A 14,089-nucleotide genomic window follows, 5' to 3' on the forward strand; every position below is an offset into this window, starting at 1 on the left:
CAGCAGCGACCGGTGATGGCAGGAGTGCGCGCTGCCCCGGCTGCGGAGCTGGTTACGAGGGACAACATCGACAGTGAAATGCAGGAACAGCGCGTATCTAACAAAGCCCGTGCTTTCACTACAGATACTACCCGGCACAGCATTTGGGCGCCCATATGGCCAAAGAAGTGCCCCCACGATAGGGTGGCTGCGTGCATCCAAAACCCAGCAAAACCATGGAAGAGTGGGTAAAGCCTAACCTATGACCGGCAGTTTGTGGCCCGGTGGCTGCTGGCTGTCTGTTTTGTGTGACCTTTGAGACTTGCAACTAAATGCTTGCTAATTCAACCCCCATTAATTCGGAAATATGGATAATGTTGGCACAGTCCTAGCCCAGGTAAGGCATCAGGCGGGCACTACGCGTGTCTCCCGCTACGGATATGATTGCATGAGACTGTAAATGGTTGTTAAAGTAGCATTCCTGAAACCTGAACTACAAGTTGCGCAGTTGACCTCTGTCATGTGCGCAATATCAAAATCACAAACGGCCTGATCCACAACATGGTTTCAGTTTTGTTTTTTTTTTTAGCTTCATTGGCCGAATGCAGTTGCATGGCATTTCAGACGCCTGTAGTGGAAGCCAAGGTTATGACCGGGAGTTTGACCTTCAAGTGACCTAATTCCATGATGTCTACCTAAAAGTATGCTGCGCCTTCCTTTCCTGAAAACTTAACTTAAATGGAGAGGCAGCCCCGTGTAGTGCGACGTCAGCGCACGCTAAAGGCCCCCAGGTGGCCACAATTACTCATTAGCCCTCCACTACGGGATCTCTTTTACTTTCCGCCTTCACTCCCACCTTCCTCTCTTCACTCAATCTGACAGATATTGCGCTTTTCTTTTGTTATAAACCACTTGACGAGAAAACATATGAAAACGTGACCTTGATCTGATTAGGTGTAGCTGTCCACCATTCTATGGTGTCCACCCAAAATTATAATGTGCCTTACTTTCTTCAAAACCTAACTTACAGAAAAATAATGAAAAAAAAAACCGCGGATTGAAAAGGCTTTGTTACAGGGGCTATCACTGCAACACTCATTGCTCGATCTCACTAGGCTCAAGCCATGCTTAAACCCCCACAATGTTTTTATGCTCTTTTATTACGGTTCTTCTGCTGCTGCCAAAATGTGCCATTCAGTGCGTCGTGCGGTGAAGCCTCATACGCAACACAGACTACTTGTGAAGGGCCTGCACTGTGGCCTTGTACTGTTGAGTGCTGGCGAGGAGACAAGGCCGCCAAGTTCCCCTTTCTGTTAGAGGTGATAGAAACATGGTGATGTTATCGCAGCATCTGCGCAAGATATGCGTGGTCGGCTGCGATGGCACAAAACTGAGAGATGTGCTTTTGCTTTTTCTTTTTTTTAATTCTCTGTGGGAAAAAAGGGGGAGGTGTTCATTATGTGAGTAGATACGCTAAATTTGCCATAATGCAAACGGTCAGTTTTTTGAGTCCAGATGGTAATTTGAACACAGGATAACTCCAACTAAAAATGCTGGCGAGTAGAAGTGAACGTTGCCAGTTTTGTGTGGAGGCAAAATTAGAGGGTCCTGTGTCCATCTTTGTGCCCGTAATCACCTGCTAAACAACTGAGGTATTCATAGCCAGTGTTCTCATTGTTGGTCAGTGTGTGCCCCGATGATGTCGTGAAGGAGTGTCTCAACTCAAAAGGTGTTCCTTGCAGCATGAGCCATAAGCATTGCTGTAAATAGTATTAGCTGTGGAATGACAGTCTGTAAGTGGGCAGCTGTGGTTTTGGTCTGGCATCTTGGGCTCAGTGACTGAGCCCTTGAAGTCGGTGGCAACTCCTTTGCATGGCTCAACGTTAAGAGTGGGTTTTATGCTTAAAGCAACAGCTGGCTTTATTGATAACTGCTTTTGTAAAAGCTGCAAGATTGCTTGTTCATGTCAGCTTCATTTTTCTGATCAGCACAGGTCTTGGAATCAGCATTGAAAAAGGGTAGAGCAAACAAAAGCTGTGCATTGCTCAGTGGGTTGTTGCCACCTGTTTAGCTGTGGTTCCGCTCAGGTGTGTATTAGGCTGCAGCAGCTGAAGCCTCTCCTCCCTTCCTACCAGGTGGGCCTGACTTGAAGAGCTTTGAGACGTGCCTCTGCATCGAGGAGCTGGCACACGCCTGCTCGGGCATCTGTCTCGCTTTGACGGGTACCGAGCTTGGGGTAGGAACCGGTCCTTTTCATTTGCTCAACCAAGGCTTCTTGGCTTGGAGAAAAACATGAACAGAGTGCTCACTCTGTACAGGTGCTTTGATGAAGTGGTTTATGCTAGTGGAATTCTCACCTTGCCATCTTTTATCTCAAGATCATTGCAGTGCAAGGGAATAGTGCTACCTGGAATTTACCTACTGCAGCTAAATAATCTAGGTTTAGGTGCCACGGCTGTTGCGGGGTCACCTGTGTCATGCAATATGATTCCAACTCAGGGGCAGGCTGGTGTAAGCAGTAGTCGCAGCCTCATGTTACTGGTCTATGATGTCGTCAGTAGGTGGTTGATATAGAAAAAAGGTAAAAATTGATTTCTAATGTGCCACTTGGCATCCAGGTGAACCTGGCAATTACCTTTGTTGGTGTATGTATTCCTTTGGTAAAGGTTGTGCTTTTTTGTTACATCAGCCTTGAGCTCAATTGCTTCTTTCCCAAAAGTCTCTTCTAAATCAGTGCAGCGCTAACAGTGTTCTTCTGGGAATTCAGCCACTTAAAATTTTGTTCAATTATACTGAAACAGGATGCCCTGTTGGAAGGCTTGCATGAGCTTCTTCCTTAGCATGAAGCATTTCATAGCTTTTTGGTTTTTCATTGCTCACTTAGTTTACTCACTTTTTACAGTTCATCATAAGCATATTTTTGATGAGACCAGTTCTGCAGGCTTGGTTTGCTACAAGATAAACTAAAGAATGAAATTGCATATGCACGTTACAACTTGAGGGGACTGGAAAAGCCTTTGTCTTGTGTAAGCAGTTGATAAGGTATCTGTTAGTATTTGTTTTGAGATCAAAACACCCAATTTGTCCATTATGTGCATGTGTGGAATAACTGGCATTTAGAAGGCCGAATCACCCAGCTTGATGAACTTGTCAACGGCACTGTTTGCTGTTCTAAAAAAGGATGTAGAAGCCATTATTTAAATTAAATCACGGGAGGGGGAAGTAATTTGTGAGTAACCATGCTGGCAGTTTTCCTTCACTGCAGGATATAATGGCTGCCCATTCTGCTCCCCTTAGTTCCTTGAAATGGACGTCTTGGCATGATAGGCGGATTAAGGGCACTCTAAATGAGTGGAATCCCTGAGCTGGGGTTGTGATGAACTGCATGCCACAAGGTGAGGTCTCTGGATTTGCAAACAAGATGAGCACTTCAGGGACCACACTTTGTGGACAGAGTGTGGACAACTCATTTTCTAGCGGGAGCATAACTGGCAGTTTGACCTAGCTTGCTTGTGGCATGAAATTGGGCATACTTTGCCCAATAACGATGGGAAGCAGTTTGGCAAGTGCGGGATGAAAATGCTTGTTGCACGTCACCTTGGCAACTACCAGTCAAGTGCAACTCTTGAACTTGGCACTCCTGTTGTGCTCTTGCCGTGCCTTGCAAAAGCACAGTGCAAATTGTGGTGATACCATCTGCTGATATTGGTTTTACCTAAATGGGACATTATTCTTCATGGTGGCCGTTAACTATCAGTTGCAAATAGCTGTTCTTGTTGTTGTTCCCTTCGTATTTCGGTGCCAGTATGCACGTTGCTGGTTGCGGAAATGCATTCCGGGACATCTGCTCTGCCTTTCTGAAGGAATGCATTTGAAAAAGATTTTTTTTTGTACGGTAATGGCGAGTGGGTTTGTAGGCTTTACCAAAATGTGGGGCAACTTTCTGGTGCCTCATTTCTGTGTGGCAGCAGATCGCTTGGTCAAGCCTTTTGGCCTTTATTCTATTTTTAGATATACTGTAAAAGCAATGAGCGTGGTGCATTTGGCATGGGGTGATCCAGTGTTTGCTGCCCGCACTCAATGCTCTGCCTCGTTACTACTCAGCCTGACTGCATGCAGTGCATATTCCTGCGACCTACCCATACTTATAGCCACCCACCGTAAGCATTGGGATACACCTGTCTGTTCTTGGTAGTTTTCTACTAGCAGGTAGCGTTGTGCACATCACCTTGTGTCGAGGTCGGTGTGCAACTGGGTCCCAACATTGTGAGGAGATTCACTCTCATGCATGACATAGTGAGTTTGCAGGAGCAGACTCTCAGCCTTGCCTGGCACAATCGAAGCAATTAACTAAAGCAAGGTAATTAATGCATTTTGGCAATGGGAAATTCAAAGCCGCAAACGAGGCAATGCCGTATCAATTTTTGAAATGACTAAAAGGTCATTTGCCCAGAGCTTTTTTCCATGAAACCGAGTGCATTGGACATGCTTGCAGGTGGGACATCCGCTGCTTATGTTTTTCTGCAGTCCACTACGGCACCAAGATCCAACTGCCTTCTGTAGTGTGCTGTGTTTCTATTTTGTTTTGTTAATCACAAAAATAATCCCACAGTTGGGAATGAATGTTGCATCAGCCTGAGATGCGAAATATTGTTCATGACATGGCATAAAACCGATTCAAATTTGGCACTACAGCCACTGCAACGCTTCAACAGTGGACGTCTTCTCAGCACTTAGCTTCGCATCTCAGTGCGCTTAGTTTTGGTTTCGTGTAGAAAAATTGCTTTGTTTAATGGCACTAACTACAAAACCGTGCCAACTAAAAAGTCTGAGGGTTTTGTTTCATTAGTTATACAATTATACCTAGGGCGCTTGACTTGTTTGCCCAAGGATCGAATTTCGGTGGCTGCTTTTTGGTGGAGGCAAAATGCAAGGCACCCGTGTGCTGTGTGATGCCAGTGCATGTTAAAGAAACCCAGGTGGTCAAAATTAATCCGTAGCCCTCCTAGTGGAGGGCGTCTCTTTGGGACTTTAAACCCTGCAATCCAAACCAGTTATACAATTAAGAGAATTTTGCAGCAGCCTGTGTCCTTCAAGGCAGAGGTTTTGTTGCTGCAGATTTTTTTCTGTCTTGAACTTATTTTTGAAACAAACACCCGATATATACACAGTTGGTGCCAGTGCATTTGCAACTAAGTGAAGAGGCAAAATGCTTCTTGTGGGCTGGAACGCTTTGTGAGCACTCTACATGGCTACTCAAGTAAGCGGTGCATTTATCAGTTGGCGGAGAAGATGGAAGCAGTATGGCATTTAAGAATATTGTTACAAATGAGATGAGCTGGAGATGTGTTGCAGTGCCTGTTTTGTCAGATAATGCTGGGACAAAGATGCAAGTTGTTCAAGTACAGTCAAATCTCGATATAACGAATCCCGCGGGACCGCAAAAAATCGTTATTTTGAAATATTGTTGTAATGAAAATCTGCGATTATAAGCCAGTGGTCAAACCTAAGTATGAAAATGACGTACCTTGGCAGTAGGCACGTGTGTAGACGAGCAAAACCTCAAGTGAAAATGTTGCACTAACTCCAAAGCTGATTTATTTGAAGAAATCAAATATTTTCTTCTGCTGCGCGCAGCAAACACGACCGCGCACTACATTACACCACTACAGCACATACACCTTCCACTTTCCGGAACACCTCATTGCGTGCGTGATTGCACCGAGCGATGAAAGTACGGACTTCGTCCATGTGCAAAAAAAAAAAAAAAACAAAAAAAAAAACAAAAAAACATCAAAGTTCTCTTTGACCCCATTTTCTATGCTCCCTGAACTTTGAAAATCTTGTCTCAGTCTTCCATAATGATCGCGGCAGTCGATGGGGCAATGCTTGCTGTCTGTAGAAGCCGAATCGCTTTTTCCCTGCGTCGATTTCTTGCAGTGAAAGCAGCTACGTTCGTATCTTCTTGGCACTTCGCTGGCTAATATCATCGCCAATCTTGCGCAAACTTCGCGATAAGATAATCTGTGGCAAAAAGAAAATAAAAATACCGTCCCGCATGCACGAACGCACGAACGACCGAGTCGCGTATGGCACACAACACGGGAAGAAAAAAAACGCAGGCGGCTAGGCCTACTGGCTACTGCGTAATAAACCATAGCTTCATGGTGGCGCTAGGAGCTGGTCCTAGATGTCCTGATGATGATAGCTACAGCCCACGGACCGTACACGCAGAATCGGCGGTTTCTGTTTCGTTTCACGCGAGAGTTCCAAGCTGCGGAGCTGTTAATTTTAGCCGAATTCGTAATACTGATGTTCCAAAATTATAGAAGAAGAAATAAAATACGTTCGTTATTCTGAAATATACGCTATTTTGAAATTCGTAATTCTGAAATAGTTTAACATTGAAAACATAGCAAATCTGCCGGGGATTCTTTAAAAATTCGTTAATTTGAAAAGTTTGTTAATGTGGTGTTCATAGTAACGAGATTTCACTGTATTAGTCTGGTAACATGAGAAGATGCGGAATCAGCCAGGTCTATCCAACATGATTGTGCTTCACAGACTGAATGCAGAAAATGATTGATAACCTTTGCAGTGGAATGCCTCACTCACGAACATGCACAATTGTGAGGAGATGTGGTGAATGTGTGTATTCATGACAGTGCAAAGGATAGGTGTAATGTTAAGAGAGGCATGATGTTTGCATGTAAGGCAAAGGTGGCAGATTGGAACCAAGGGGAAGTTTGGACTGCAGTTGGCACAGGTTTATGGGAGAGGCTGTTGCTTATGATATGGGCGCAGTTGTTTCCTTAAGTGTCTCAAGAACTGCACTGTGTACTGCGGAACTTGCCAGGGTGTGAATGTTTGGGCTGATAATTATAGAATGCTTCTTAAACCAATATATCTGCAGCACTGAGACGAAGGTGGGATGAGGGAATACCTTCGTGTGAGCCAGTTGGTGGAGAGGAGCAGCGCAATGTAAGCACAAGACATATGAAAAAACAGGACTAGCGCAAAGGTTGCATATACAGTTGAGAGTTGTGGCTAAATTCCAAGCTAGCACGAGCTGCCTGGTGTTACTGTGGCTTCCTTTTATCTTCCTGTTTGCGCTGTTTTTATTAACAATGGATGTTTACCAACTCGCCCAAAAAAGTATCTTGGTTGCCTGGTGTGCCCAATAACATTTTCATTGAGGTGGGTGGGGCTGTTTATTCCCTGGAAAAACTTTAGTAACTTTGACATTGAGCTAATACAGCTCTGGAAGGGTAGTGCTTGTTTTTGCCAATGATGCGAGGGTCTCTTTGGCCCATCCTCACTGCTGACTTGGGTCCTGCATACACCTCAGATGCCTAGCTACAGCTGCTGTACAGGACAGAGTTGGTACTCTGGAATGCATGTGGTCAGGAGATGGCGAGTGTCGCAGGCCTGAAACCGAACAAGGCCCAAGAACTGTGTAGTAGCAGAGTGCATTTACCACAGTGCGGACCATTGCTGCAGGTTATGCATGTGTCACACTTGGGGCGGAATTTTCCTTTTTTCAATATGATATGCTGCACCCTCTGGGCTTTGCTTCAGCTCAGTTAGGCCTCGGGTGCTGTGTTTGTAATGAGACGTGGCCTCAGCATTTAATCCCTTGGGCTGTACTTTTCCTCCCTTTTGCTTGAAAAGCCAGTCTTGTCAAGCTGCATAAGTTATCCTTTGTTGCCCAGAGTTTTTTCATTTTCGATGCTTCTGCACATTTCACACACAAATCTGGGAAGCCAGTATGGTCAACAGTGTTGGTAGAAAAAGGAAGGCTCTTCAAGTAAAACTAAAAATTTCTTTGTAAAAGTTGGCATGCTGGTATATTTCTGGAAGAGGAGGCTACAAGTGTGGACTAAATATCTCCCCCATTTCCCTTTGTTCAGCAAGCACCGGTCATTCTTGCTGGCAATGAAGAGCAGAAGAAGAAGTACCTTGGCCGTCTCTTAGAAGAACCTTTGCTTGCCGTAAGTGCTCCTTTGTGCTTGCTTGCTGAGCGTCCAGTGTTGACTGCTTGTTCCCAGGCTTACTGCGTGACCGAGCCTGGAGCAGGTTCGGATGTGGCTGGCATCAAGACCCGGGCTGAGAAGAAGGGTGACAAGTGGGTCCTCAATGGCCAAAAGATGTGGATCACCAATGGCGGCGTTGCCAACTGGTGAGCCATGGGTCTATCCAAGGCATTGGTGCTCTCGGGCGTTAAGCTAAAGAATTTGTATGGACAGCATGACCAGTGCAGCCTGCAAACAAGAACAGAAGCTAAGTTGGTGGCACTTTTCATTCCACTAGCACATCGTTATTTCCCTCTGCAACATTGCATGATGATGAGCCCTCTTCTCTTTGGGTGGAATTCTTGTAAAGGTTTCCCACAAACCTAGAACCAGTGTATAAAAGTTACTTCATGACTCCTTAGAAGGAATGTGGCCAGCCGAGCACATTTATTTATTATTGTCAACATTCAATGGGAGATGCACATAATTCGGTCTCGGAACTACCTACCCTTTTCCCTGCTCGAAATTTTGTGAATGCTTTGTCACCCACACCTTTCAGCCTTTTTTTTTTTTTACTGGCAGTGTATGACATCCTGTTAAAAATATTCCTGGCTACGCCAAGTGATCCGAGCTCGGCTCGTATTCGGAATCAGAAGAGCCACCACTCAAGTTCGCCGTTGACGGTGTCTCGAGTGGCAGCCAACCGAAAGTAATCACATGCATGGATGGAACAGGCCTGCACAATGCATAGTTATGGAAAAAAGATGATAGAGAAATGTGGAGAGGATACAAGGACCTTGTTTGCTGCTGTAGCAGCGAGCGAGTGAAAGGGGCAATCGAGCCATGTTTTGAGAGGTAACGCATCAGCCACTTCAACAGGAAGAAAGGTGTGCGTGGTCGTTCTGCACTTTACAGTGCACACACACCACCAGCACGGGGCGAAAGTTGGAGCCTGTAATATAGGTGTTGTGGCAAGTGCAAGCACGGCCCTGGCGTGAATTTTGGAAGGCACTGTAGGAAAGGTGTGTCAAGGGGGGAAGAAGAAATGCAGAAGCATCTCATTACTCCAGTGAAAGGGTTAAAAATGATGTACATGTTGCTCACCTGTGTTTGTGTTAATAAATTGTGCTACCAAAAGTCTAGGTAATCATTTAGTAACCGTTATATGATTGAAATATGCAAATGTTTTAGAGGGAAGATTATGGAAGCAACAAAGTGTTGAGGTCAAAATATCTGACAAGGCCTAAATTAGCCAAGCAGAATGTTCATTTGGGCAAGTTGGTAGACGTTCATAATTGTAAAACAGCGCGAACAACGGTAGACAAGAACGAGAAAGACCTACAAGTGAAAGTTTCTTAGAACTACTCCGGTTTTACCTATGTTCGACTGTCATGGGCTGGCAGGGAAAACTTTATTCACAGAAAGCAGGAGTGTGTATCGGATCCAGTGTCGCCCCGGTCCTCAGCGAAATTTTTCTTATGTACTTGGATAGGGACCTTGAGGGGAAACTATAGGGAATGCACCATAAGACCATGAGGTTTGTGGACGACTACCTGGTGTTTACGGACCGTTGTGATTTGACAGCGCGCATGGATGACATTTTGAAGTTCTTTAGACTTTGCGGTTCAGGCCTTGAATTCACCTTCGAGGCATCATCCAACGACGAGCTGCAATCCTTGGACGTACGGTTACGATTCGGTCTCGGGCATATTTGCTGGATGTATAATCCTAGATCAACAAAAGTGCTCCTAAGTTCCCACTCAGGTCATTCAAAAATAGTTAAAAACGGCATTGTAGATTCTTGCCTTCGGAATTCTTTGACAACAACCTGTCAACACTGTATCGGTGATAGTTTTCGTTCACAACTCTCCAGGATAAGGCTTGCTAGGTATCCAATGTTTATGGTCACGGAGACCTGCTCTCGATTGCTCAAGTGGGTGAAACAGCAGGATACTCGGTAAACTCCTGACCATCGAGGGGAAAGGAGAAAAAAGTTACTGTTCTTCCATACCTGTATCGCATCACCCATGGGCTAAAAAATGTGGCAGGCCGGTACAATGTGAATTTAGCCATATCAGCACCCATCAAACTTAAACAGGTATGTCCAGCAATCCAAAAGGAGAAGGAGCAGTCAGAAAAAAGGAACGGGTGTGGCATCGCGCACACGGACAAGTTTGTTGCATGCCGCAAAGGGGAGTTTACAGAATTCCCCTCTCCTGCGGAGCCTGGTACATTGGGCAGATGGGACGCTGCATAAATAAAAGGTTGCTCGAGCACAAAAATAATCTAGACAGTAACAAGGAACTATCTTACCTGGTAAGCTACTGCAAGAAGTGTGAAACAATGAAAAAGAAGGGAATTTGCACCGCCTTATGGCGAAGAACAGATATACTTTACAAGCACTGCGACCTGACAACGCGGGAAATAATGGAAGCCTTCCATATCAGTCAAGACTCAAAATGTATAAGCAAACCATCTGTCACTCTAAATGACAAAGAGATAGCTTTTATTGGCGACCTTTGAGTGTCGCACGTGTCTCTGCCTTTTGGTTTGGTTTTATCAACTTCAGTGTGACATAGAATGTACTGTTTTTCCTTTAAAGGCGCCAAGTTTCGGCATTAAAAGCTTAGTTGAGAGTCAGCGCCCGTCCAGTGTCTTTTTCGTTCTTGTCTACCGTTGTTCGCGTTGTTTTACAATTACGAAATTAGCCATTGTTAGGTACCAGATTTCGGCATTAAAAGTCAAGCGTGGCAGTGTAATTAGAAATATGGGATGGTAGTACATTGACGCAGTTCATCTCAGAGGAGATAGAAATTCTAATCATTCTCAAGGGCTCTTGAGTGAATCCACCACTCTTCAAAGCAGCGCTACACAAGAGATCTGTACAGTCAAACCTCGTTATAACGAACACGGATACAGCGAATTATTGGATATAACGAAGTAAAAGCAAAGTTTGGTTGGCTGTGCTTTATTTCTATGGGAGTTCTATCTGTATAACGAGATGAAAAACTGAAAATTTGACACTAAATCGGTTATAACGAAGCATATTTCGTATTCACATGACTCAAAATCCGCAAAGAAGCAAAAAAAAAAATTTTCAAAACGCTAAATTTCGGTTTTATCAATCGCCTCCACCTAATATGTGTTTGAATCACCCGCGCTTTCGCACGCCACGCCATCTAGGGACCGCGAATGAATCTAGCATCAACGGCTGCCTGGCATGTGACCTGCACGTGATCGAACCACCGCCCGCGTGCCCCTGCCCCTACTTTTTGCCGACCCGCACGTGTGCTCACTTTCCTCGAGGTCGTGCCGTCGTCTTGCAGCATGGCGGCGCCGAAACGCAAAGCAGTTTCTCTTGAAACAAAGATAAAAATATTCAGGGCGGTCTACAGCGGGCGCAAGAAGAAAGAGATTGCCGCAGACTTCGGCGTAGCGCCTAGCACTCTGTCAACCATACTGAGCGCAAGGCAGAAGATAGAAAACGTGCACTCTGCAGGCGCCGTGAAGAACGACAGGAAGCGCGTCAGGTATTGTCACCACCAGGATGTTGAAGATGCCTTGTTCGCGTGGTTCAAGGACGTTATAGTGCGCAACCTGCCTGTGTCTGGTGCCGTGCTTCAAATGAAGGCAAGAAGTCTCGCGTCTTAGGCCACGATGACTTCTATGCAAGCAGTGGCTGGCTGCAGCGATTTAAAGACCAGATTGTTTGCCACACCTTGTCGGGCGAAGAAGCAGCCGGCGATGTAGAGAACTGCGAGAAGTGGGCAGAAAGCTTCTGCATGCAACTGGATGGCTACGAGATGCGCGATGTCTACAACGGGGACGAGACCGCTTTTTTTTAAGCTGCTCTCGGAAAGGTCACTCGTTGCGAAGAACGAACTGTACCGAGGAGGCAAGAAAAGCAAAGACCGCGTCACCGTTGTTGTTTGTGTCAACATGGATGGGTCAGATAAAAGGCGGCTAACTGTTATTTGTAAATCTGCTCGCCCCAGGTGCCTGCGCAACGCCCGGAATGTCCAAGCGGACTATCGCTCGAACAAAAAGGCGTGGATGACGTCGTCACTCTTTGAAGCATGGCTGAAGGCCTTCGACAAAGACATGGCAGAGCAGCGCAGGAAAGTGCTCCTTATATTGGACAACTGCTCTGCCTATAAGGTGTCTGTACCACTTGAAGCGGTCCGCCTAGTTTTTTTGCCGCCAAACTCGACCTCAGTGCTGCAGCCATTAGACAGGGGCATCATTCGCTCACTAAAATGCTGCTACCGAAAGCGATTGGTTACGCAGCTCGTATTTGACATAGACAGGGACATATCAACGGCCATAAACCTCAAAACTACGCTGGACATGCTGTATGGTGCATGGAACGAAGTGGCACAGTCGACAATAAGAAATTGCTTTGTTGATGCTGGCCTAGCCCCATCAGTTAAACTAAAGGGCGACGAAGGCTTGGGGAATAGGTGGGCTTCCCTGTACAGCAGGTGTTCTTGCTGTTTCTTCTGCTGCCTTCGCTCGTACCGAGTGGTGTTGGTGACCACCGCTGCGTCCGTGGCTCAGTGACACATTGCGGTGCGGAGATGACGACTTCCCTTCTCGGACTGTACACGTTTATTTACACCTTTTTACAACTTAGTATTTACAATAATGTCGTCGGGTGCGACATCAAACAGAGGGTAACTTCAGCGGGGTGTACGATCAGAGGTCAGAGGCTAGCAGAATCAGGCCTTGGCCTTCTGCTACACTTTAGGCCGGAGTCCCTTGGGCCCTCCGTCAGCCTAGCCTCCCTCCTCGAACAACCCCACATCCAAACATAGAGGGCTAACTGCAACTGGGTGTACGATCAGAGGTCAGAGGCTAGCAGAATCAGGCCTTGGCCTTCTGCTACACTTTAGGCCGGAGTCTCTCGGGCCCTCCGTCAGCCTAGCCTCCCTCCTCGAACAACCCGTATGCTCTCGACTCTCGTCCGAGCCCAACTCTCTTCTGAGCCCAACTGTCTCAACCTCCTTCCTTAGCGTTCAAAATTCCAGTCTAGTCCGTTGACCAATCAACGACCAGTCACTTTGTGGCCAATAACATGCAGTCCTTTGAAATGGGCTGGCCAATCATTGTGCCACATATACCCCTCTCCTACGCATGTCAAATAAAACACACACAAAGCACGCACTAAGCGGAGAGTGGTTGCGCACACAAACACATACATCTACAACTTTTCCCTCTCCAAAATCCTCCCACGCAAGAGGCGCCAAGCAGTCGCAAAGACAAACTGCGTCGATGGTTACACTTCCGAAAATACATAAAAACACACGCGCAAACCTCAGGCCCTAACATTCCGGTCCCTGCCCTTGGCCGGTTGCGCGCGGGCGGCGGATTCAAAGGGACACACAGGCGTCTTCCCGGGAAGACATGTCAACAGCGGCTCCCTCTACCGCGCGTTCTCCCCAGGTCCGTGTTACGCCGCGTTTCGGGATTTATGGCCTCCGCGCCCTCTCCACTCAAACCGGGGGACATAGCAGTTAGCGCTGAACCCACAACCACTGCGCTTATGCTGTGCGCTCTAACTGTATTGTCTGCCTCCCTCGCGGCACGGGATGGACAGGGCCGGCAGCGCCGCCCGCTGCCATGTGTTCTGGGCTCACTTCCGAGAAGCGGTCGCCCGCGCGACCTTCATAAATCTGCCTGCATCAAGCTGCCCCTTGACCTTGGTCGCCCCTTCGAAATCTTGCTTCTGGGCGAAGCCCGCAAACTTAACTCCATCCACCAGCGAGACTGAGCCCAACGACGCCCACGATTCTGAAGGTGAAGCGGACAATTTCGACGAGACGACATGGCGTCAACTGGCGGTTCCGAATGTTACGTTCGAGGACTTTATTGCTGCCGATGACAACTTGGCTGTGGCGCCCGAATTGACCGACCAAGAAATTGTCGATCAGCTTCTTCCTACAGATGATGCTACGAGCAGCGATGAGAGTGAAGAAGAAGGTGAAGAGCGAGCTCTCAGCAGCACCGAGGCCGCCGATATGGCGAGGAAATTGAGAAGGTACCTTGAGAACCTACCTGTGGCCAAATCAGCTGACATTGGGAAAGCGCTGCACAGTGTC

General features: G+C 46.7%; 1 protein-coding gene across 4 annotated transcripts in view; it reads left to right on the forward strand.

Annotated features, from left to right (window-relative positions):
- The window catches only part of Mcad (Medium-chain acyl-CoA dehydrogenase), a 92,681-nt gene that overhangs the window by 15,769 nt on the left and 62,823 nt on the right, over positions 1-14,089 (forward strand). For 3 of the 4 annotated variants that reach the window (XM_084575817.1, XM_084575809.1, XM_084575800.1), the window contains exons 5-7: positions 2,115-2,215; positions 7,890-7,970; positions 8,028-8,158. In XM_084575817.1, coding sequence (XP_084431943.1) covers positions 2,115-2,215; positions 7,890-7,970; positions 8,028-8,158 — 313 coding nt within the window. The remainder of the gene's footprint in view (positions 1-2,114; positions 2,216-7,889; positions 7,971-8,027; positions 8,159-14,089) is intronic. The other variant, XM_084575804.1, reaches the window with a different exon arrangement.

Source organism: Amblyomma maculatum, chromosome 1, assembly GCF_055883805.1.
Source record: "Amblyomma maculatum isolate TAMU_Amacu chromosome 1, ASM5588380v1, whole genome shotgun sequence".
Classification (NCBI taxonomy): Eukaryota; Metazoa; Arthropoda; class Arachnida; order Ixodida; family Ixodidae; genus Amblyomma; species Amblyomma maculatum.